The sequence below is a fragment of the Neofelis nebulosa genome, chromosome 1 (genome assembly GCF_028018385.1).
Source record: "Neofelis nebulosa isolate mNeoNeb1 chromosome 1, mNeoNeb1.pri, whole genome shotgun sequence".
Taxonomy (NCBI): Eukaryota; Metazoa; Chordata; class Mammalia; order Carnivora; family Felidae; genus Neofelis; species Neofelis nebulosa.
In genome coordinates, this window is record NC_080782.1 from 197,762,591 (window position 1) to 197,789,154 (window position 26,564).

Sequence of the window (26,564 nt, forward strand, 5' to 3'; positions counted from 1 at the left end):
ATGTTCAAGCCCCACATGGGGCATAGAATCTACTTTAAAAAGATAAAAAAATAAGAAATAAATTTCTAGCATGCCAAAGATAATTATTTTTGTTATGTTAATATATTGATTCATTTCCCCAAAAGTTTAACATGTGGGATTGCTTTAAACTTTTAAGGCAAGCATCATGCTGAACACTATCATTCTAATACTGATGGGAGTAATACTGATGGGCTGCTGCTTGTGTGGATCTCACCATGTAGTAGGTTCCCAAATGCAACTTCCAAGTGAGTCAAGTATTATGGATTTAATTCCTAGGATGTTTGTACTGGAGAATAAATAGGAGCTCTGTGTTTAGAGAAGTTCCATAGAAGAGAGCAGGAAGGGAATCAGGGAAGGAGGAAGTACTTATCTTATAGGTTTCTGAAAGGAAGAACAAGACTAAATACTCCAACACAGCACAGAGCTTGGTGTGTCATAGAATGCACAGGAGAGTCACGGTCATGGAGTGAGGAGAGAATGGTAACAGATAAGATTAGAGAGGAAAATACTAGATATTTGAATTCGGAGGAAGTTGAGAATGTCTCTTGTCCAAATATCTAATGCTGGAATGCTAGGAAACATTGTGTTTTTTTGTTTGTTTTGTTTAGTGTTTCCTTAAAGTAAGAATGAGAACGATACTCTCAACATAATTGACTACATAGCAGAAATGATGAGATAGCTAAAAGGAGAAAGTAGGGATAAAGTAATTAAAGGCTAAGAATTAGAAACTTTGGTAAAAATATTAGTACTCTGCTTTTTAGGTTGCTTCTGAATCCTCTATTGCTAGATTTTTATAAAATGTATGTTGCTTTATGTAGTAAAAAATCATTAGGATCAAAGTTATCTTTAAAAAGGTCCAATTGTGGGGCGCCTGGGTGGCTCAGTCAGTTAAGTGTCCGACTTCGACTCAGGTCATGATCTCACAGTTTGTGAGTTCGAGCCCTGCATCAGGCTCTGTGCTGACAGCTCAGAGCCTGGAACCTGCTTCGGATTCTGTGTCTCCTCTCTCTGCCCCTCCCATGCTCATGCTCTGTCTCTCTCTGTTTCTCAATAGTAAATAAAAAAACTTAAAAAAAATAAAAGTGTCCAATTGTTAGCCACATTGTACTAAGTATATGAAAGGCTGAAATTTTAGCTTATTTTATAATACCAAGTTTATTCAGATTATTTACAAAGTAATTATTAGAAACTCCTGCTAAACTGAAACTAGAAAGTTGCATATATATATATATATATATCATGTGTATATAGATGGTATATTTATGTATGATGTAAGTGAGAAAATTAGTTTTGTCTCAGAGGTGGCTGTAATCGAGCCAAGCAAACAGAAGAAATCACACCATGTTCCATGCAAAAACAATAAATATTTTATAATCTGTTAATATAGTACTGTCATATCCTTACTTAGAAAGAAATTTTCATCAAAATGTTATGGTTTTGATATTGGTATTTGATTAATATTTGATTTAGGAAATTTTTATATTTGCTGTAATAGTGTAATAGCTACTTCTGAGTTATAATAATATTTAGTATTAATGAAAGATTATCATTACAGGCCAGGAGGTAAAATGTTTTTAGACAGCATATCTAGGAGGATTATCCAGCATAGTTTTGTATGCCTTTAAGTCATTGTTCAAAAGTAGTGTTCAGTTGGATTAATAATATATTTGCATTGGTGAATCTCAGATTATATCATATATCCAAATGTGTATGCTACTTATGGGGAACAGACAGTCATTGTCATTATTATATGTTTCATATATTAAAGTTTGCTGATACATGATTATTGATTGATTATTTAGAGACTTCCAAGTAAATATTATTATTAAAGTTTAACTGGATTGATTTTACAGAGGCAGCCAATACTTGATACACCGTATTAGAAATTAGCAAGTATGGGGTGTGGGGGGCGGTACCTGGGTGACTCAGTCAGTTTATGTGTCAACTCTTGATTTTGGTTCAGGTCATGATCTCATGGTTTGCGGGATTGAACCCCACTTTGGACTCAGTGCTGACAGCATGGGACCTGCTTGGGATTCACTTTCCCTCTCTCTCTGCCCCTCCCTGGCTTGCTTGGGTGTGAGCGCGCACACATGCTCTCTCTCTCTTACTCTAAATAAATAAATAAATAATAGATAAATAACAAAAAAAAAAAATAGCCAGTATGAGAGTAATCTCACGGACATTCTTTTGCATGTTGCTGAAGGCAAATGGTGGATTTTATTTTATTCTTTTTTTTTTTTTTAACATTTTTTTTAACGTTTATTTATTTTTGAGACAGAGAGAGACAGAGCTTGAACGGGGGAGGGTCAGAGAGAGAGGGAGACACAGGATCCGAAACAGGCTCCGGGCTCTGAGCTGTCAGCACAGAGCCCGATGCGGGGCTGGAAATCACGGACCGCAAGATCATGACCTGAGCCGAAGTCAGATGCTTAACCGACTGAGCCAGGCAAATGGTGGATTTTAAATGATAACAGTATAATAAGTTAAATATGTATTTATATTTATGTGATTTATTTATTTCAATATCTATTTTGTGTAAATCTCACAAAACCTGTCTCTGATTCATTCATTCATTCAAACACATGTTTATTGAACATGTGCCAGGTTATTGGGATGTATCAATGAACAAAACAGAGTCTGTGACATCTGAGAGGTACAACTGACAATTTAGGCTAAAATAAAACATAGTAGGGCTGTAGAAATTTGGGCACACCAATATTTCTAAGTAAAAAACTAACATTGGTTTTAAGTTCCTTACTGATTACTATGTCTACTACAGGTCATGTGAGAGAATGCAATTAGCTTAGTGTTAAAGATGAGGATCTGCAAATATTTGGACTATATATTTCTATTTGCTGGATTTAGTGTAGGTGATTTCTGTTTCCTTATATTTCAGCTTTTGAAGTTATCGGTCATTTTGCAAACATTTACATGGCAATATGCATTTTTAAAAATGCTTGGAAAATTTTCTTTTCAGATTACCTTCTACTGTAGGTCTTAAAACTTGGAATTTAGATATATTTTCTATAAATACAGTAAAACTTTGGTTTGTGAGCGTTATTCATTTCGGAAACATACTTGTAATCCAAAGCACTCGTATATCAAAGTGAATTTCAAGAACCTTTGCCTCATTTGTGATCATGTGACGTTCAGTGTCACATACTACTGGTATTGTAAGACATCACTCATTTATCAAGTTAAAATTTATTAGAAATGTTTGCTGGTCATGTAGAACACTTGCAGAACAGGTCACTTGCAATCCAAGGTTTCACTATACATCCAAAGTTTAGTCCACACCACAATGTTGGCAGTTTAGAGGGTGTTACAGTTGAGAAATGAGTTTACATTTTGTTTTTTTTTTTCCTCTGGATTTTTAATTTCCCGTTTCTTATTTTGCTTCATTCAAATGTGTTTATTGAATGTGTCCAATATTTGACTTGCTTTTCTTTTTCACATGACTGTGAGTTTCTCAGTTGGTAAAAGTTGAGTAATGTATTTCCATCTTACCATTTAATTATTTGGTTAATTTCATTTCAAGGAGGAAAGACTATATAGCTCATTGATAGTGATGAAATAACCTAAGTGGCTTTCATATAAATAGCAACAAATGTGCACAATTGTTACATTACATGGTATATTTAACAACACTGCTAAGGAGTATGATGGGAGCTTAGTTTTTCTTGATGGAGATACACCTGAGTGCATTCAGAGAGGCTTTGTTTCTGCAAGCTTGGAGGAAGTAATTGTCATTCAACAGAAATCAACTAGCTTTGCATATCAGTAACACACACACACACACACACACACACACTCTTATTTATTTTCTGAGTGCTCTGGAACTGATATCAAAATAGCAAATATATATTTATGAGAAACTCTGTATTCTTTTTGATCACATAAACTCCATGTAATTTCGAAATTAACATTGAGAATATGTGAAAAAATGTTACTTCCTAAACAAATGAAGATAGAATAAGATACACAAATTTTATAGCAGCCTACTTAGTTATTATATTCACATTTGTCTCCCAAATGTCATGTAATTAATTATTTTTTATTGTTCATTTTTAGATGGAAGACTGTATTTGAAAACTACTGTCATGTACTGAATCTTTCCTGTTGAAGAAATTCCATGTTATAGTAAAGAACTTTGCAGACATTCGTCATTTGAAAGTTCAGAAAAAATAAAGTCCTTTTACGGGAACTTCCTCAATTTTGTGTATTAATGTTCTTTAAAAGTTTAAGTATTCTACAAAGTTCCTCCATTGATTTTCACCTGTGGTTCATACCAGAGACCTGAGAATGTTTGTAAATGTACAAGTATCAACTTCTTACAGTTAATAACTGCAACTTTGCTGCTGGACACTTGTATACTGAGTTAAAGACAGGTCTGAATAAGACCTAGCTTTGTTTTTTTTAATGGAATGAACCATTTTCTTCCTCTGAAAATTCTGTATCTGAGCACATCAAGAGACTCTTGTAGCAGTGGTCACCCAGACTTACAGAATTATGTCCTCCAGAAACCAGCAAGAATACTTGGAAATGAACTTGTAGGGGGCATAGAGGATTCCTTAAAAAAAAAAAAAAAAAAACAAAACAAAAAACAAAACAAAAAAAAAACAAAAAAAACACAAAAAACACAAAAAAATCAATAAATCAAAGAGTAATATTCTATTACATTTGATTTTAAACTAATTGTGGGTTTTCTCCTGAAGATTTTTTTCACATATTCCAAAAGACCAACAAATGGATGTTGACAACAACCCAGTGAAATAACATTTTGCATATCTGAAAAGAAGCATTGAATATAAGCCAAAAGGTTTCACTGAAGGTCTTTTTTCTTAAAAAAAAATAAATGTAACATGTTTTCATTCCAAACTGGTAGTGGTATATAGAATTTAAAATAATAATGATGCTTCTTATTCAAACTGTTGGTCACATGTACAGTATATAAACATAAAACATACAAGGAAGGTATTATGTATGCAGTAGTATACTAGAGTTTAGGAAAATGAGAATTTTAGAAAATATGTTTTGTCACCCTGTTAGTCAGAAAGACATCTTTCTGGTTTTAACGCATGCAGGCATGTAAATATTTGTCTGGAGTCACAGTATTAATGAATGAGATCTTAAGCATCTGGTGACATCAGAACTCTGTGTCAGCCACTTTTATTTGTATATTGAACCCTAGTTAGTGCCCCAAACTGCACTATTGAGAATGGATTGTGGCTGAACAGTAAATCAAAACACCAGAAATATTTTTATATGTTAATGTCATATTATGTTAATGTTGCTGAAAAACAAAACCTAACAAACCCTTGATGTATCAGTCCAATACCATGTAGCGCTGAGTGATAAAGTTAAAATGTGTTGTGCTTCCCCCCCTGGTCAGAGGGAAGGGTGCCTATGTGTTATTTTCACTGTCTTTTTGAAAGTTACAGTATGTGTTTTCACTTTTGTGCAGATAACTGGAAGTAAAGCTGCAAACAGTGCTTATTACCCACTGAAGTTACCTTCTCTTTGTTTTTACTAATCTGGAGTTACACCTTTAAAGACTGATATTATGAATCAGTACAGTCACTGTACATTTTATGATTTTGCTGTCATCTTAAGATTTTATGATCATAACATTATTTATTACCATAAATAGCAAAATCCTAAATGTCCAAGAAAACTAGCTTAAAAATGTTTAAAAATAGTTCCAATTCGGTATTATTTGGTGAAGAAAAATTAACACCGTAGATACTCTGGCACTAAGCTTCTATAGTTTTTAGGTCTTCCTTGCAATACTGGAACATATTTCTTTTGTGTAGTTCACTATTAACCAGCTGAGTCCATTTTTTAATACAATAATAAAGTTATGTATACAGTTCCTATTTTAGCTTGCTTGAAAGGGAGCAATATTTTTATTTAAAATACTGTTAGTAAATGCTTTGTAGAAACTTGGTTTCCTATGCATAGTTCTTCCATAACCATCTTTTGTTGTTTGAGCACAAGAGATTCTATTCCTTGTTGTCTGTATTTCTTGCTTTTCCCTGGATGCAGTCTTTAAAGGATTACAACACTTACAATTGGAGGGACTTGTGGCAAGCTTTTGAATCATACATTTTTTAAAAGATTTTTTAAAAAGCCTACAACTGAACCTAAGTAGTAGAATCAGCCATTGCTCTGCTCCTTGCATAGAGTCACCTGTTAAGTAGGTTAAATAGTTTTAAAATGCATACTTTCAAGACCTTTGAGAATGCTTTAGTGTTTGGTTTGATATAAAAGGAATTTTAGCAAGGACTAAAGAAAGAAGCTACAGCTATATGTTAAGAGAAAATCTTACTAACATGTTGTAAATATTACAATTCACGAAATGTTATTTTAAGTCTGTAACTTAAGGTTTTTTTTTTCCTTTTTTAGTTATACAGGTTGGTTTGAAATTTGTTTTGGGTTTTTTTTCGTATAAACAAGTAAAATTGTGCCCATTTTATGGTTTCCATGCTTTTGTAATCCTAAAAATATTAATGTCTAGTTGTTCTATATTATAACCACATTTGCGCTCTATGCAAGCCCTTGGAACAGAACATACTCATCTTCATGTAGGACCTATGAAAATTGTCTATTTTTATCTATATATTTAAAGTTTTCTAAAAATGATAAAAGGTTATTACGAATTTTGTTGTACAAAATCTGTACAAAAATCTGTTTTTACATCATAATGCAAGAATTGGAAATTTTTCTATGGTAGCCTAGTTCTTTGAGCCTGGTTTCAATGTGAGAACCACGTTTACTGTTATTGTATTTAATTTTCTTTTTTCTTTTCAACAATCTCCTAATAAAACTGTCTGAAATCTCCCTGTGACTTTATTTACAGTTCGTCTTTATTAAATTTTGTGAAATGCATAGCATTGAAGGAATATTTACTTTCTAATGGGAGGCATCTAAAAACAACATAAGTCAGCTCTTTGCAATGCGAGGGGAACAATGCTCAATGATTTTATTTAACATGCAACTGCTTCTATCTCTAATATGAATTACTGTGGTGAAAAACATCATAAAAGCACACTCTGTAGTTATTGTTTAACAAGCAGATTTTCCATATTTTGTTTCTTGCCAGCTAAGCAAACTGCCCACATATACATGATTTATTTATGTACATTTCTCAGTTTATGAAGCTGTTATTTGTACCCTTTTCCTTTATATTCTTATATTCCCATGATTCTTATTTCACAAAGCTTTGTGCTGAATAATGTAAAGTAGACATGGTGATGGAACAAAATATATTATTCCCGTATCTATGAGAGTGTAGGTTTGTAACTCTAACTTAGTGTTTTGCTTTCGATCTCTATCATTGGAAAAAAATGTCTTTAAAAACTTTGAAGTTCCAATATCGTTTAATAATATATACACATTTTCATCAATCCAAAATGCTGCATTTGAAGAAATATTGGGTTACTATCTCTGTTAATATTCTAAACATTCCCAAGAGAATGGAAAATGGATTTTTTTCTGTCAAAAGAAATCATTTCACTGAATTAACAAAACATGATTTTTCCCTAATAAAAGCTTAAAATGTTTATGTGACCATTGCAAACACATTTTTGTCTTCTGTCTTCATATGTTTGTGCCAGTAAGACTTGTACTAGAGCATCAAACAGTCTTTGGATGTCAGTGGAATTGGGTAATGATTTAAGGTTTTTCCCATGTGTTCTCATTGGGACTAGCAAATTTACAATTTGAACAAAAACTATTACTAGAAGACAGTAAATTACAAATAAAAGGTGTGTGGATTGCATTTTTACAATATGGGAAGTAGAGATGTTAATCGAATTCAAACGTTATTGTAAATGGCATTGTAAAAACTATCACTTTTCCTCATGTGTAGGCTTGGTGCTAAAATTTATCTTTAATATGTACAAGTGGTATATAAAAGCTGAACTGATCCTCATCTATTCATTTAAACGGATTCATTAATAAAGTCTCTATTCTGCACAAAGCACTGTGCTAGATGTAATGACTGAAGTGAAAAACTCAGCTGTTGTCCCAGAGGAGCTTGTAATTTTTTTAGAATAGGAAATTTTACTTTCAGCAAGAAAAGATTCATTGAGCCTCTTCTAATGTGTTGTGGACATGGAACAGGTATTAAGAGGGTTCCGACTTAGACACCTTCCCTCGAAGTGGTGACAGTGACCCGACTTACACATTCATCTAGAGAATAACTCATGTTTTGTGAGTCAAACAACATTTTGTGTAGGGATTGAGAAAAGGGATGGATGCATTTTCCTCTAGGTAAAATATGATACCAGGTATTCTTTTCATGTTATGTTTCATTTATTTCAATCAGATTACTTGTCTTACCAATGCTCGCCAAATTTATTTTTAAGGTAAGTAGCCTGTTTAATCACAAAATAAGTTATTATCAACAATAAATTCCTACTATGTTGGGACTTTTGAGTATTAGTTATAATATCCAATTTTTATGACCTAGCATCTATATATCTTGGGTAAAATGGCCTGCATTGATTCAAACACAGAGCATAAATGTTTAAATGCCAAATGAGTCCATTGGGCAATGAGTGACATTTGTAGTGGCAGCATCATTTGTATTTATAGGTTAATGAGCGGGAGGTTTTGAACTGAACCATCGAATCAGGACTCCTTTGGTTGGAGTAACAAAAATTGATTCCTGCAGGGTTCCTCTACTCCTTTCACCCCTGTGCTTCTCCTAGTGACTGTTTTCTTCTTCTTCTCATTGCGGACATATTTTGTTTCTCTTGTTCACTTCTTGACTCCTCCTGTTATTCAGGAGCATACGACCTAACCCACCAAAGTGAGCCAACCCTTTTCTTTCTCTTATCCTAAGTCAGATTCCCTGAGAATTTTGATTGCCTCAAGTCAGAGCACATGCAAGTAAGGTATCTTGGCAGTACATTAGATGCACCTAGGGAATTTTAGAAATACTTTGTCTAATTAAGTTTGAATCTCTGTGGGTTGGTGCTAAGACATCAGTAGTTTTAAGTTCCTCGGGTGATTCTCTCAGTATTTTTAAGTTCCTAAGGTTGAGAACCACTGTCTGAGAGGGTGGTAAATATCACAGTATAGAAAATGACTAGTAAGCCTTCTGTGGGGACAGGGACATAGTTGGGGATGGGTGGAGGGCATTATAAGCTATACAGACGCTACAGGAGCCAACCAAAAGTTCTATGAAATCATTCAAATTACATAAAATCTGTAAAGTATTTAACACATATTTTTAAAAGTAGCATTAGCATTATGAACTTAATTCTGAATATGAATTTGCAATCCCAGTAAGGTACAATAGAAGTCACATTTTTTTCTAAATAAAATTATCGATTAATCTGACCACAAAGCTGCACAGTGAAGCAAAAATTCTATTTCAATTATTATTGAGGCTTCCTCCATCTGAATGTCCTCAGTCCAGACATCCTCAGTCCATGCCATTTGGAGAAAATGCTCAGGTTTTCATGCCTGAGATCCAGCCTTCAAGAAACAGCTCTAACCCCTTCTCTTTGGAGGGCCTCCAGGTCTGTGGAAGCAAAAATCGTAACACACTTTGGTGTGATTCTAGATGTAGGAAAAGAAAATATTTAAGACAATTACATTGTAGCTGGGGAAGTGTATAGTGTGTGAGAGGATGTAACGTGTATCATGTTTTAAAAAGACATGATAGATATGGTGCTCCTGGGTGGCTCATTCGGTTGAGCATCCGACGTTGGCTCAGGTTATTATCTCACAGTTCGTGGGTTTGAGCCCCACATTGGGCTCTGTGCTGACAGCTCAGAGCCTGGAGCCTGCTTCGGATTCTATGTCTCCCTCTCTCTCTGCCCTGCCCCCACTCACCCTCTGTCTCTCCCTGTTTCTCAAAAATGAATAAACATTAAGGAAAATTAAAAAAAAAAAAAAAACGAAAACAAAAAACACAGTAGACAACCAAAATGGAATCCAATGCTGTAAGTAAAGTTAGCTCCCAGAAAGACAGTAAATATTTTTTGGTAATTCATCCAGTGTCTTAAGCTATCTTGCTACTTGTTTTGAACCCTGTCTCCAGTTCTTGGCTGCTCTTTCAACAATGCTAATTGTGAGTGTTGTCTACTACATTAGGCAACAGATAAAGATAAGTTGATTGATACATCTCCAGTGCTATGAATCTCTACTTTCTATTTATTGCATGTATCCACATCCAAGAATGTATTTCAATGTGATATTTTCAAACAAAGACTGAACTTATTAGAAATTACTAAAATTTATTTGTTTTAAATAGTATTGTTGGCTTCTATCCCAAGTGTGGGAGCTGGGAGGAGGAGATGTTGATACTAGTCAGCCCTTTTCTTACTAACTCACCTTATTACATTTACAAAGAAAAAGTGGCTCACATTGAGCTGGATCTTTCATTTAAATCTATTGGGCTGTCATATGCCTGGATTTATGTATGGTGAATGGTTTTTAGCTCCTTCCATTAATAGATATTGGTGCTTTTTACTTTCTGCTTTATGTGTGATTTTCTTTTCCCACCAATAGCCACTGTGAAACAACAATCATTAGATACCAGGGCCCATATGAAGACGGGCAAGTTCTTGGGAAATGGAGTTTCCTGCAATTTAGAACAGAACTGAGCAAGAATGGAGAATCTGGTCAAAGAGTAAACCAGCAAATGATTTAAAAGCACGAAGTATTTTTAAGGAAGGAAGGTCAGGGGCATGGGGAAGGATGTACAAAGTTCTTAACAGTCTAAAATGAAAGATAATTTAGCATCTAGATTTGACAAGTATTTACCACTGACTGAGAGTTTAAGGGACACGGCCCCATCCCTAGGAATTTTCCTGCATTTTCCTTGATGCAGCCAAATGCACATGTATTTTGGCAAGCCAGGAGTCCTTTAACTACTGAGTTTTCAGTGTTAGGCCCAGCTATCTTCTGCCCATTCTTGCATCTTTTGTTCATAGTAAACACCTAGGTATTCTTTTTCCCCAAACAACTCCAGGAATGTTGGAACAGTGCCCTGAAAGCAGCAAACTCTCTCTGTACCTTTGTCAGAGCAGTAAGCCAAACACACATTCCTACCATGTGAAATTCAAGCCTGAGATAGACACTGGCCCTTTGTGTCCAATAACCGTTAATGGACAAATATCAGGTCCTCTGAGTGGTCCCACTGTAGTTTCTTTCCTAGACTTCAGATGAGAGACAGACACGTGTCACCTCTCTTGGGTGACTTGGGAGAATCTTGGACCTGAAATAATGCAGAGCCCTCACCAACAGCTATCTTCTTACATCAATTTTTTACCCCATAACTTAAAGTGTTTTGTAATCTGGAGATGGATGGACAGCTGAGGTAACAGAATTAGATTTCAAAGAGCTTTGCAAGTTCTCATAATAACTCTGCATCTTACCCTGGAACATGGTATCCATTTTATATTTTTTTTGAAAAATTACTTTAAACATTTTTGGAGACGATTATAGCCTAAATGCAGTTATAAAAAATAGCAAAGACACATCCCATGTACTCGTCACCCATTTTCCCTAAGGATAATATTTTCATGAAGAGAGTATAGTATCAAAACCAGGAAATAGATAATATCATCTATCAACTTTATTCAGATTTAACCAGATTTACATACAGTCATTTGTGTGTGCATGTGTGTAATTCTATACAATTTTACCACAAGTATAGAACATTACCACAGTTAAGATACAGAATACTTTAATCACAAGGATCCCTCATGCTATCTTTTCATAGCTACAACCACTAATGTCTCTCACTATCTCTGTCCAGGGTTTTCCAGAGAAACATCACCAGTAGCATACACATGTGCGCGCGCACACACACACACACACACACACAGAATTGCGGGTGCTACTAGGCCCTGTAGAGTATATGGATTCTCCAAACGCTCCTACCCCTGGGGTTCCTGTGGCCTAAAGAGAGGAAGTGGGGGAAATTTCTGCTGATGCCTACAGATGGGTGTAACTGGGGCAACCCATCCACAAGGATTGTACTCACTATTCAGCCCAACACTGACACCATCTGGATGGAAACAGGAACGAACCACAGCAGACAGGGGGCTGAACTCTGAATAGTTTGGCTGGTGATCACTCATGAACCCTGGCCATTAACCCTTTGCACCCTCAGTCGAGCTGCTCTCAAGAGATTAGGCCTATGGCTTTGGACAATGGGAAGTCGAGGAGTGAATGACCATGAATTAGCCCTTGTTCAGTCGGGATATATGGAAAGACATTTGGCTTCATCTGCAAGAGCCTGAGGCAGTTCTGTTTTCCACATCTCAGCTCAAAAAGTGCTATTACTCCTTGCTGACCAAGAAGCTGACATCCTAGCCTGGGTACGAGCCCTACCTAGCAAGTGACCCCTCAGTAGATATAACAGATTGGATGCATAGAAAAGTGGTCACCACAGCACTCGTGTGGGATGGGGTATTGTCGAGGATGTCAGAGTGCCCTTGAAATACAGGGATTTGTTTAATGCCTTAGCAGCATGCCCATGTATGTTCTAAACACCCAAGGCAACTCCTAAAGGAGTCTAGGGCCATCCACCAGAATGCCCAACTGGTGAGGGATTGGCAACTTGATTATATTGGCCCCCTCACTTCAAGTGATGGTTCAAAACTATGCCTTGGTTTTTGTGGACACCACATCTGGCCTAATAGAAGGTTTCCCTTGTTGCCTCGCAAGCCAGGCTGTCACCAGTAGGGGATTAGAGAAACTGAGCACCATGTGTGAATACCTTTGTCGAATAGACATTGACTGAGTCACACTTTAAAGGTTCTGATGTGCAAGATTGAGAAAAAGAACATGACACTGAATGGAAGGTCTATATCCCTCATAACCCAAAAGAAGCAGGGTTGGTAGAAAGGAAGAATGGAATATTAAAGCAGCAGATTGAATTACTAACAAGTAAAACCATCTTGGCTAGGTGGACTGAGGTACTATCCTAGGTTTTAATACATTTTGCCAACAACAACAACAAAAATCCTGAATGCAAGGATTTAGTCAGAGGCAAGGAAAAGTTTTAGTGCCATGTAATTTGCAAACTGGGGAGACCCGACTTTTGGCTACAAACTGAAAGAACTCTCCAAAGGGAAAGTTTTAAGCTCCAGGTTAAATAGGCAAATCCTGTAAATTCTGGGCCCTTTATGGACATTGGTCAGACTCAAGTCCCAAACTGCAAGCTTTAGGATCAGAGTGGCAAGCAGGATGCAGCTCACCCCTTGTGGTGGCAGTTTCATGATGTGGCAGCCACTGAAGAGCATGACAGGATGTGTTGCAGAGGTCTTTGTGTGAATTTTGCTGAGTTCTATGCAGGTTTGTCACCCCAGGCTGTGCTGACTGGTTTTTGTTCCTCAAGCTCATTTGATCTGATCAAAATTTTAGTTTCTCACCCTTGACATGAGGGAACCCATCTTGTCTGTCAGTTACTGCTGTCTAATTCTTGGGGTCTTATGTTCTCAATTTGAATGATCAACCAGTAGGACTTGTTACCCCATAGGAGAGATTGGGGAACCCCGCTGAGGCGCCCAACATGTAAAGGTCTGGAAGTCATAGGAAACAGCCATGACCCCATGGTAACATGGACCAAGGTACTGTGCTGCTGAGAATACCAAGTCTCATCATGCCTGGGAAGAATTGTCTACCAGAATTTGTGGTGGAATGTCCCGTGGGGATGGGTGAGTTACTTCAAACCCCTGGGTGAGGGGGAACTACTTAATCTGCCCTGGGATCCTGTTGTCCTGCCGCAAGCCAGGCCTGTTGAAATACACTAGAACTGAAATGAAACACGCACCATTGAAAGACGGGAGAAGACGGGGGTCCTGGTCTGGCGTATCCCACCGTAGTCCGTCTCCTCAGGCCTGACAGCACTGCCTGCCCTGGCCTACATTTATGCTGTGCACACCCAGGTCAAATCCCTAAAGCTGCCAGCCTCCCTCTCTTCAAGATCAGGATGCTACACTCTGTTTCCCACTGATACACTAATTTGGCCACGATCTCTTTTCCCTCTATTGGCCTAGGGGATATTATAGCACCCAAAATTCACCCAGCAAAACATAAATGACAGCCAACAGAGCCTGTCCTTACTAAACCCCGAAATGTCTGTGATGAAAACAGCTGTCCTCCAAAATACATCAGCCCTCGTTAATAATGACCAGGTGTCGCAAGAAGTAACCTGTGCTGTTATCCAAACAGAATGCGGTGTGTTCACACCCGATGAGTCGAATGTATCATCTTTACTAAATTGCATGAGGACACAAGTAAATGCCCTGAATGCCCCAACCCCAAGCCTAGGTAGGAAACCTACTAAATCAGTGATGCAGATCCTAGGGTTCTTAGTGGGAAAAAAGTTGTTACTCATTGTCTCAATCTGTGTTTTCTCTGGCCTGTATTTCTATTACGGCGGTTGCAGCCGCCTCCAATGCAGGCAGATAGCGCCCAATGAGCCACCTCCGTGCTAATAGAGCCCCTTACTGACTGCTCAGGGCATATCGGGGTGTGTAAGATTGTAACCGCCAGTCGGTCGCCATGGCTGGAGTGTTCGAGGAGGTCACCCAGAGAGAGCACGACCTCCAGTTGACCCGCCCGGTTCCAGGCAAGCGCAAGCCCCTCGTTCGTTCCCTGCCTTTGGAGAGCATGCTCCGCCCACCGTTATACGAGGGGGCCGATTCTCCGCGACGCAGCCTTGAGAGACCAGAGTGTTGTGGAGGGTGCCATGCTGGAGGAAACGTTTAGGCCTCCAGATAAACTTTTAGGATGTTGGCCGGCAGGTTCAGAGATCTACTCATCTTGCTGCTGGGCGAGATAAGCCTCCTAAAGTAAGTTCACTTGCTTGTTAAAACCGCTGCCGTCCGATCTGGGGAGGCCGGCTTCTGTGTTGTGTCTCTCCTAACCCACTTTCCGGGGCAAGACCAGTTCCAGATTTCACCAGGGAATTCTCGACTGGGAATCAACATTTACTTTTTGGTAGCTTTAAAATATCTTTATTTGACCGTCTTCTTGGGGTTGGGGGGGAAGAATAGTTTTGCCTAGTAATTTTGTATTAGCAATTTGTAGGTTCCTCTGACTTCTATCATGGAAAGGTAGTTTAAACCTTTTTTTTTTTTTTTTTTGGTAGACATTTTGTCTATCTCTCTGGATGCTTTTAATACCTTTAACCTGTCTCTGATGTTTTGCAGCGTGAATACAATGTGTATAAGTATGGACTTATTTTTATTATGTTTGGGAACTAACCATCATATGAAATAGTTGAGGAGGTGTGTTTCTTTAATTTAGAAAATTCCAAGCCATTATCTCTTCAATAATGCCCCTAATATATAAATATATATATATAAATACAAATGCTATGTTATATGTAAGTGATGAATTACTAAATTCTACTCTTGAAACCAATATTACACTATATATTAACTAACTAGAATTAAAAAAAATAACCTTGCACCCCCCCCCTCACAAATAACAAACAAAAACCAAAAAGAATAATGAACGTTGAACTGAGCTGTATGATTATTTCAGTTCTCTGCCCCTTTGCTGGGAGTAGAGAATGTGAATAAATAAATTGGTGAATGTGACTGGGGAAAAAAAAAAAAAGTATAGCCGGGTATAGCCATTTTGAGTCCTAGCTTCATGTGAAATTCTCCAGTCTGACTTTATTTTCTGTGCCCCATAATCATGACCATTTAAACTGAAGCTCCATAGCCATGGATTTACAGATGGCTTAAGCTAAAGTCCTTCTGCTCGTGCCTACATTTCTGTTGCGCTTCTCTTTTTCTGGCCTCGGAATGGCACCTCCATGTTTTTTAAATATTTAATCCAGAACTTTTGGGTTTCATTCAGTGTATCAAACTGATGTTACCAGAAATGAAAACCCCCTACTTAAAACTTAATTTTCAGACTCCTGAAATACGATTTGTATTTGTAATCAATTAACAGTAGTTTTTACTTATTCTTGTTATAAGGATATTAATGATATAATATCTGTAATAATATCTGTAAAGTTCTTAGTGTAATTTCTAAAATACAATGAATGCATAACAATGTTAATTGGTACTGTTAGAATAATATAAAACATCAAAGGCACAGTCTTGGACATCAGGGAACATATATGCTGTTATAAAAGTAAAAGGCAAAGATACAAATATGGTATGTTGATTGCAATTCTACAAAAATAACCAATGATATACAGTGTTAATATGTATCTTTTCATATTAAAAGACATTTATTTAACATAATATATACATGTATATGCAAATGTTATGTCTTATTGATTGTATTACAAGGATTTACTTTCTCCTTTATTTCTTTTCAGAGTTTCATAATTTGAGAAATGAACATGTATTTTTTTTTTCCATCAGCAAGAGTTACTGGAGTTTATTGATGCTTTATAAGCACTTGCAACCAGATTTTGTTTTTATCATTGTTCAACTTAAGCTTCCTTCAAGCATCAACTAACTCAACAGTTTTTCTCTTTCCCTCTCTCCCTTTTTCTCTCTTCTTTCCTTCCTTCTTTTTTTCATTGTCGGTCTCTTTTTTCTCTCCCCCCACCCCACCTTTCTTTCCTTCATTTAGAAAGAATTTAGAAGCAGTAGGTATCTTTCCAAAACTTCCTTGATGGTGATGGTTAAAACTGACGTAACAATTAAAATATTTGTGTGTCCGTTTACACACATATATGAGTATATGAATGATCAAGAGTCACCAGATAAGTAAATTACTCAAGTCCCAAGTGATTTGTCACTCAGGTATGGTCTTTGGACCAGCAGCATTGGCATCACCTGGGAACTCGTTATAAATGAAGACTCTCGGGCCCCATCCTAATCTACCAAACCAAAGTCTGCCTTCTAACAAGATCCCAGGTGGTTCATATGTAATTAAAGTTGAAGGAATATTACTGAAACAGATTTTAAACAGCAAAGTGAGCTGAGAGTTGAAACGATTATTGAAGGGAAAAAATCTGTTTCAATTATCTATATGATTTTTATACAGTGATTATTGGGAAGGTTGAGAAGGGATGGTCAGGATGTTGAATCATCAATGGATAAATACCTCAGTTCTCAGATTTTTCTGCTATAGTGTAGGTACTGCCATGATGACTGCTCAAGGGTAATCATTCAAGTCACTTAAACCCCTGATGAATTGGGAAAAGTGTAGTACTGTTCTTCATTTAAAGTGAAATTATTGTCCAAAAAACAATAGGAATTTACACATTCAGAAGAAAATCCTAAATCTCACCATGTGGCTTTTCACTTTCAATGCTTACCAGTATCTGTATATTCACATTCAGTTGTGTTTGTACATTATTTCATTTATGGCAAGCTATGGCATGTGCATGGGCAAAGTTGTGGTGGTTAGATGGAAAAGATAGAATATTCGAAGTCTTTGTGATCATTCTTTTTCTAGTGCTATGTTGAACTAATTCTAATTATGATTATTTAAAAAAAATTAATATAATTTATTGTCAAATTGGCTTACGTACACCCAGTGCTCATCCCACCAAGTGCCCTCCTCAATGCCCATCATCCATTTTCCCCTCTCCCCCCACCCCCATCCACTCTCAGTTTGTTCTCTGTATTTAAGAGTCTCTTGTGCTTTGCCTCTCTCCCTCTCTGTCCATGGCAGAAGGGAAGGGGAAAATAGTTGTAATTATGATTATTAATAAGAATTCCAACTATCAGACTTTCCAATCATGATTTGTAAAGGCTGCATCACATCCTATTGAGTTGATATACAAAGATTATTTAATCGTTCTCCCATTATATGGATAGTCAGATAGTTTCCAAGTTTTGCTATTATAAATATTGTGGTAGTAAACATTTTTGTACAATAGTTTAATCCATTAAGATCATTTCCATGGCATGAATGACCAATAATGGAATTGCTGGAATCAAGTATATGCAATTTTATAGGTGTGTTTTTTGTTTTTTGCTTTTTCTAATACACTGTTTTAGGGAAGTTTTAGGTTTCACATGTGTTACTTGAAAATCAGATTTAAACATTATAGTAAAGGAAATGATGTGATAATGAAGTCAATAAATTTGCTAATTGGTATTTACTTTTGTTTCTTCTGCTTACTTTTAGCTAACCTTTTTCTAATTTTTTAGGGTGAAAGCTGAGGCCACTGATTTGAGACTATAAATTGACCCCATGTACTGTCTTAGTGATTTATCTTGTGGTTTCATTTTGATTCAGTTAAAATTTCTTTCTAATTTACCTTTTGATTTCGTTTTAACCAATGGGTTACATATAATTGTGTAATTTAGTTTACAAATATTCCAAACAACCTGTAGTGGGCCTTGCTTTTTTTTTTTTTTTTTTAATATCCTGTGATCATTCTATGTCTTTTGATTGGATTACTTTGTTTATTTACATTTAGTGGGATTTTTGATGTGATTAGGTTTAAATCTAAAACTGCTACTTGTTTTCCATTTGTCCATTTGTTGTGAATTTTTATGCTTTTTTGTTGTCATTGTTCATTTAGTAGTCTTAGAATTTTATCTCTTTTCCCTAACATATTAGGTTATAATTCTTTTTTATTGGTTATTTATGGCTTATGCTATACATCTTAACTTATTAAAATCTAACTTAAAGTGTTATTATAACATTTTATGTAAAATATCAGAATATTACAAAAGTATTGTTCCACTCCTTACTTGTTGGTCTTTTTGCCATTGTTGCCGTATATTTTATTACTATTTATGTTATAAACCGCAATACTGAATTGTTCTTATTTTTGTTAGAGCAGTCAATTTATTTTAAAGTAATGTAATGAGAAAATGTCTTATATTTTCTCACATCATTACCATTTCCTATTATCTTCATTCCTTTGGCAAATGTTTCTTATCTGGTATCATTTCTCCTCCACCTAAAAAACTTCCTTTAGCATTTCTTTTAGTGAGAATTTGATGATGAATTCATTCAGCTTTTAATTTCTCAAAAGCCTTTATTGCTTTCAATTTTTGAGGAAAATTTACATAAACATAAAATTCTGGATTGATAGTTTTTTTAATGTACTTTGATTTTGTTGCTCCATTGTCTCCTCATTTACATTGTTTCTGATAGGAAATCTGTGGAATTTCTTACATGTATTCCTCTGTAATGGAGCTTTTTCCTCTGTACGCTATTAAGATTTTTCCTTTATTACATGTTGTGTGAAATTTGATAATATACCTTTGTGTAGTTTTCTTCATATTTCTTATGTTTGAAGTTTGCTGAGATTCTTGGATCCTTTGGTGTATAGTTTTCATTAGGTTTGAAAAATTTGGAGGCATTATTTCTTATAATGTTTTTCTCTTTAACCTTTTCTCTTTCTTCCACGCACTCCAGGGTACATATATTTTGACTGTTTAAAGTCCTACTGCTCATGTTTTTTCTTCTGTAATTTCTAATCTTCTCTTAATTCTATCCAGTCATATTTTATCTCAGACATTTGTGTGTCATTTTCCAGAATATTTATTTTTGTCTTTTATAAATATATTCCATGTCTTAATATATTTATTATATTTTAGTGTATGCAATACACTTACACTAATTGTCTTAATTCCCTGTCCTCTGATTCTAACATCTATCCGTTCTGGGTGATTTTTAATTGATTTTTTCTTTCTTCCTTATATCTTAAGTTTTTCTGCTTTATTGTTTGCCTAGTAGTTTATTATTATCTGGCAGTCACTTTAGATTTTACCCTATTAGATTTTGTATACTTTAAAGTCTTATGGGTATTCTTGAGTTTTTTGTTTAGATGCTGTGTTGGGGGTCCGTAAGACCAGGCCAAGTTTCAGTGATTATCTAGGAAAACACATGGTCTCAGCACAGAGTCATACTTTCAAGACTGATTTACTATAAAGAAAGGATTTTAAAAAATCAGCAAAGAATAAAAGCACATGGGACAAAGTCTGAGGGAAATAAGGCCCAAGCTTCCGAGAATCCTTCCAGAGTGGAATCACACAGGATGCATTTAAGGCCCCCAGCAATGAGTTGTGACACGTATGAAATATTGCCAATCAGGGAAACACCCCCAGTTTGTCAACTACACAGATTTCAGAGTGCCAGAAAGAGAGAAGATGTTCGGTATAAATCATATTATTTGTTCAGTCAGTTTAGGCACAGCAAGTTGCTCTTATCAGTTAATGGTGGGAACTGTCCCCAAACCCAAATTCACAGATACCAGCCAATGCCAACCTTGTACGCACACCTTTCAAAGGATAGCAGTCAGGCCTGGTATGTTAAATCTTTCTTGCACAGAAGCTATTAAGTCACTTAGAAATAGTTTGATTCTTTCAGATCCTGATTTAAGTTTTACTAGGTGGGGTCAGAATAGTGTTTACTCAGTGGTTAATTATTTCCCACTATTGAAGCAAGACTCTTTGAGTACTTGTCCAATAGCACGTGAATTATAGGTTTCCGAGCCTTACTGTTGGTAATAGGCACTATTCCCAACCTGGTGAGTCTCAGATACTATTCCCTCTTATTCTTGTGGGTGTTTCTTTGCCAACCTTCCATAGTATCCTCTCACATAGGTGTTGATCAAGACTTTACTGAACACTCAAAAGAACTGCTCTATATGTATTCTAAGTTCTCTCTCTGTGCAGCTCTTCCTTTGCTAGTACTCTGTTCTATGAACTCAGGTCACCTTGTTCTCCCTACACTCTGGACTCCCTCTTCTAAGTCTCAAAGTCCTATAGGCTGTGCCTGTTTTTTCTCCTTGGGCCTCATACTGCAATCTCTCTCCATATAGTAAGCCTTAGCAATCTTAAGGATTCTCTTATTTATTTTCTGTCTCTTAGAGATCACTGTCTTATTGCCAGATGGCCAGTGTCTTCAAAACTTTCTTGCATATATTTTGTCTGTTATCTAGTCATTTGGGGCTGAAGGGTAAATCCAATTCCTATTATTCCATCTTGGCCAGAAGCTAAGATTTCTCAGGAAAGATAAATTTAAATAGTTACGCTTTGAGGTCTGTCATGAAGTGAGCCTCCAGTTATTCAGTCCCTTCCTATCCTTCTTCTTTATCAGATTTTCTTTCTTTTTCTGCCCCTGATGGCTCCTGTGTTTAATCATCTGAACAGGTTTTAGCCATACTGCCTTTAATTTTGCTCTCTTGCATATCTCTCATATCCACCCTGCTTGTCTGGTACTGTATATGTCAGAATCTTTGAAATTTTCTCCCCAAAGTGTATCATTTTTTTCCACTAAGGCTTCACTTATACTGTCCAGTATGGCTAAACCACCTCCCTGTCTGCTCTTTGTCTTGTTTTCTCCTTGTAATCCTAGTTATGAATCAAGTCAGGTGCCAACTTCTCAGGAAGCAATTCTTGAAGATCCTTCCTACTCACTTAACCAACAAAGGCCACAGTCCTTCTTGGGTTTGTCACAAGCCTCTGGCCTCCATTATTACATCTAAAAATGATTTATCATGTTTTTTAATTCTTTGACTTATTTTCTTTGAACGTGAGTCCCTCAAGGCCGTGAGTTCTGTCTTCTTTTGTCATGTCATAGATCCCAGCTCTTGTGAGTGATTTCTAATAATTGATTAATAAATGTTTGCTAAAATATTATTAAATTATGGACTAAATTAGTCCTAAAACATTTTTCATCATCTAATATAACCCTTTATTTTATGTATTAAAATGGTTGTGAGACCCAGTGAGAGCAACAGTGCATTTTAGTGAAGCATCCGCAGAAATATTCTTTAGGGGCACAGGAATATAGGGCTGAGCCCCTTGGTCGGGATGGCTCAATGGAAGGTAGTATGTGTCAGGGGTAATAAGAAACAGTGATATAGATACAGGAGGCATAAAACAAAAAGAGGTAAAAAGGTAACTGGAGGGTATATGGTACTGGGAAGAATAAAAAGATATAAGTATAGACTTTGTCAGTTTCTTTCCCTTCTGAATTCCTAACAGTGTATTTTATGTCCCTCTAAAGACTATAGAAGAAATAAGAAAAGCTAAGTCATGTACTTTAGAATGAATAGAAATAATAATTATTATAATAATAAATGTAGCTAATATTTATTGCACACTTACTCATTAACTGTATGTTGAGCACCCTCCTGAGAATTTGATGCGTATAACCCAATTTAAGGAAGAGGGGCTCAAAATGATTAACAATTTTCCCAACACTCACACAGCTAGTAAATGTCAAAGACAAGAGGTTTAGGATTTGAACAGTCAATGGTTTTAACCATTGGGTTAAAATAGCCATGACCCTTAACTAACTCTTGACAGAAATCCTAGGTCAAACATTCTTAGACCAAAAATGAGGAAGTATTTTTCACATTTAGGGTTATTTTTGCCTCTTTTGTACTTTGATTCAGGGCCTCAATGACATGATTAGGATTTCTTCTGTTTTCCTCCTTTTCTAAGATCCATGCAAAAATTCCTTCTAGCAGTTTAGTTCTCCATGTCCCTGGGTTCAATTTAGGTAGAGAAGTAGAACTTTTCTTCATCAACAGTGTAAATATCATGGCAAATTTGTTTTTCACCAAAGAATCATTCTCTTCTTTCCATCGTGTAATGTAGTCATGGATAAGTTTTTCTAGGTTGACAGTTTCTAAGAAAGAACATGAGAGTGAACTCTAGCCAGTGGACTGTGGATGGAGATATATATGCTACTTCTAGGTCTAGGCCATTGAAATCTCTCATTCATAATGATCCTTTCTATTCTTTTTCCACTTATGAATGGTGCCCTAAGAGCTACATTGAAAAACATGTTAGTGATACAATGCTTGCATTAGCCCATTTTTCTGAGTGTATGAAATATAATACCTCATTTCTTACCTGTTTGTTTGGGTAAGAAATAATTTCTATTTTTAAAAATAATTATTAGAATAGTTAGTGTTACTTAAAAAGCAAAATAGTTCTGGACTTTTTTGGTTTAAATTTGTTAATTTGTTCATGCCTGAAATTGGCTAAGTGGAAGTGCTGCTGTGATTAACTTGCGTCTCATGGTCATCCTTAGGTTAGAGAGGGTTCAAATCTACCTAAATTATTTGGACTGAGTGTGAGACGGAGGTGTCCTTTATTATAGCTATACTGTAGTATTTTTAGCGGAAAAAGAAGAATGGCAGATCATCACCAGTATAATTTTTGGTGAAAGTTTCATCAGATAAGTAATATTTTAGGTTAATATTTTTTGTGGCTTATTGACACATACTATCTCATTTTATCACATGTTTTTGTGAATTACGTAATCTATGTCATCATGTTCCCATTTTACAGTTGAGGACAGAGCTGAGGAAAGTTTGAGTATTTTTGTTTACTAAGTGTCTCTGAATTCGAATGCAGACAGATTTTTAATTCCTTTGCGGTTGTATGTGACTAGGATGAAAGAAATGATACTAACAGGAAATATGTGAAATCTCTTCTCACTGACCAGCATTTCTGTGGAGAAACAAGTGTTCCTTCCTGGATTCTCCATTTTCTTATAGAATCCAGGTAACTGGTAAAGTTGAAAAAACAAACAAAAGATGAAGACAAAGATATAGATGAAGAAATGATGAGGAAGAGGAGATACAAAGAAAAGGAGGAAGAGGAAGACAGAGTGTAAAGTGGGAGAGGAGGGTAAATGCATAACGAACTAGGCCAGAGAGTGTAAGAAGGAAAAGGATAAGAGAATGAGTGATACAGTAGAGTTATGGGGAGGGTTTTTGGTGGCTTAGAATGAGGGAAGAAAAAAAAAGCAGATGCAGTTTAAGGGCAATATCGAGAAGTGGAAATACCGGGAAGGTGGATTTGGGGTACTTTTGTATCACTCTTTTGGGCACAGTATAAATACTCAAATTGTTTTAATTGCTTTTGGCTATCCAAACGCTGACATTTTAATGCAGCCATGTGAAGAAATCAGTTTATGTTTATGATTAAGCGAGCTAAACTTTATCAGAGCTAGCTATATTTGAAAGTTTGTGTACATATTTGAAGGCTAATCAGGTAGAGGTACTAGTATGGATTTGAATATGTGTATCCCTGGTCTCTATAATTAAATCTTGCATACATATCAGCAGATGTTCTACTTGAATTTCTTATAACAGTGGGTTCCTAAAGAGAACCATAGTATTTCCTAAGAAGATACACATTAAAGGCTTTGGAGAGCGTGCAATCTCAACAAAGAATATTCCAGATTTGTTGGCATAATATGCAACCTAAATTCACATTTTACTTTGAAAGATTCTTAATTCACATCCAATTGATTTTTTTAGCTGTTCTGATTTGTATTTTGTCCAATGAGTAGTTGTATCTGTAGATGAGTCTCTACCAGATACATTATTTTCTTGGCTGTTGAACAAACAGATCGATGTTAGGAAACATCTATTAAAAGTATGTTCACTGATGTTCAGTTGTTATGTTGAATACTTATTTCATGCTTGCTTTCCTCAATTTTTATGTCCAGAAGAAGAACCAACAACTGTTAGAACTTTTTTCACAGATTCTGAAATATCAATTTTTTATACATGAAGAAAGTAAAGTACGATGAAGTCTTTTATGAGCATATTCCTAGTTACATTTAGTAAAACAGAAGTATTTAATTTTGAAAGTCTTGGTTTCCTTGGGAATTTATTTATTATAAGATAGGAGCTTTATTATAAGATAGAAACTTATGACTGACCTACTTAATTTTAGTCAATTTTATGGGTAAGTTAATGAGGGAAACTTAGATACAACAATAAACATATTTGTAAGAGAAGGAAATATTTTTCTAGGGTAATCATTCTAGAAACTCAAGACATTCCAGCAAATAATTCTAGTACACTGTGAGGAAATCAGTCAGATTGCAGCAATTTAAATACTTCAAATATTTACGTGGTAAAGACTTAAAAATAATTTTTGTTTAAACATAGTTTTTTTGGAGTTTTTTTTTTAATTTGGACAGTCAGAGATATACTTACTTAGATTATTTCAGTTGGACACTCCATGGGAAGAAATCTATCAATGGTTGAGTTCTCCAAGAAGTAGACTCTGGGATAGAAATTTGCATGCAGATATTTATTGGGATGTGCTCTTTGGATCAACAACTGGGAGAGAGTGAAGACAACAGGAATGGGTAAAGGAAGAAGTTGAGGTTCACTGTTGCCATTAGAAGGGCCTCAGCCAGTCCCATGAGAGATGGGATGACTCTGCAGAGATGTACAACAAAAAGTCAGTGAAGGCTGGGGCTTACACCCCTGCATGGAGTAGTCATTAGATGTGGATTGTTTCCAGGAAGGGGACATGACCTCAGACGAGGTGGCTCTATTTAGCTGAGACCAAGATTGAAGAAGTACTCGGATAAGAAATGTTAACAGTTGATAAGTTCAGCAGCTGGAGGAATGAATCTTGAAGCAGGGGACATGGTTGGCATACCACAGCATCCACTACGTAACAACAACCAACAACAACAACAACAACAAAAACCTAGAGGGGCGCCTGGGTGGCTCAGTCGTTTAAACATCTGACTCTTGATTTCATCTCAGGTCATAAGGGATTTCATCTCAGTTCATCTCAGGGATTCTCTCTCTCTCCCTCTCTCTCTGCCCCTCCCCTACTCAAGTTCTCTCTCTCTTTCTCTCCCTGCCTCTCAAAATAAATAAATAAACTGAAAAAAATCTAGAAATTTTTTACCATGTTGTCGAGCTAAGTCTCAGGATCTAGAACATAGTGCAGAACACAGCACCTCTATAGCAATTAGCATTAATGGGCTTTCTCACCATATAACTGGTGTTCTTTGCTCGTTATCTTTATATTCTGGTTCGTTGTGTTTCAGCTGTGTTCTGCCTCTGGATTTATTACTGCAGTACAGTTGTTATTGGCTGATTTATCTTTTAAGTCATGACTTCTGAGGCTTCAGAGATACCAAAGCATTCTTTCTGTGGGCTCTCTGCATCTATACAAGTCAAATGTCTGCTTCTTGTCTCACATTCAAATTTCCTAGGGGAGAGAATGTTACTGTTGTAGACCATGACTGTTCAACATAAAGTTTGTCTCTTGGGAAGATCTCTTGTGTTAGGTCCTATTATGTACTGGTCTATATAAATGACTGCCACTGAGTTTGTGACATAGCCAAATTAGTGAAATAACAGGACATACAACATGGTGATCTATTTATAAAGAACTTACCAGAAGGAGAGCTCTGGACAATGCAGGTAATAAGAGGCTGCTTAATAGGAGTCAATTTAAACTGAAGCTCATTGCCTGGCTTATTAGTTCATAGTGGTGATCCTTTTACAGTTTTACACCCCCCCCCCCCCCCCCCCCCGCCAAATGTTTGACCTAACAGAGGTTCTCAAATTTCACGGTGTACCTGATGTCCTAGGAAGATAGTTTCAAATGAAGATTCCTGGGGTAACAATAATAAAACAAAACAAAACAAAACTTCTGTGTCCATTAGGTTGCAGATAAAAAAAAAAAAAAACACATGTAGTTTCAGAAGACAGAGATAGGAGGCAATCAGATGTTTACAAAATATTGGGAGGGTTTGCATACCAGATTCCAGGTTTGACTTCCATTTTGACTTCCAAAATGACCACTGAACTGGGTCATAAAGGAAACGTCATTGCCTACCTTGAT

General features: G+C 36.2%; 1 protein-coding gene and 1 long non-coding RNA gene across 3 annotated transcripts in view; both read left to right on the forward strand.

The window, feature by feature from the left end:
• Window positions 1-6,864, forward strand: part of DACH1 (dachshund family transcription factor 1) — a 436,806-nt gene extending 429,942 nt beyond the window's left edge. For both annotated transcript variants that reach the window (XM_058683162.1, XM_058683172.1), the window contains one exon: window positions 4,096-6,864. In XM_058683162.1, the coding sequence (XP_058539145.1) occupies window positions 4,096-4,133 (38 nt within the window). In that variant the 3' untranslated portion in view covers window positions 4,134-6,864. The remainder of the gene's footprint in view (window positions 1-4,095) is intronic.
• Window positions 6,865-14,699: 7,835 nt separating this feature from the next.
• LOC131496679 (uncharacterized) overlaps window positions 14,700-26,564 on the forward strand; it is a 208,639-nt gene continuing 196,774 nt past the window's right edge. Inside the window, exon 1 of the long non-coding RNA XR_009254644.1 lies at window positions 14,700-14,846. This is a non-coding gene — a long non-coding RNA (uncharacterized LOC131496679). The remainder of the gene's footprint in view (window positions 14,847-26,564) is intronic.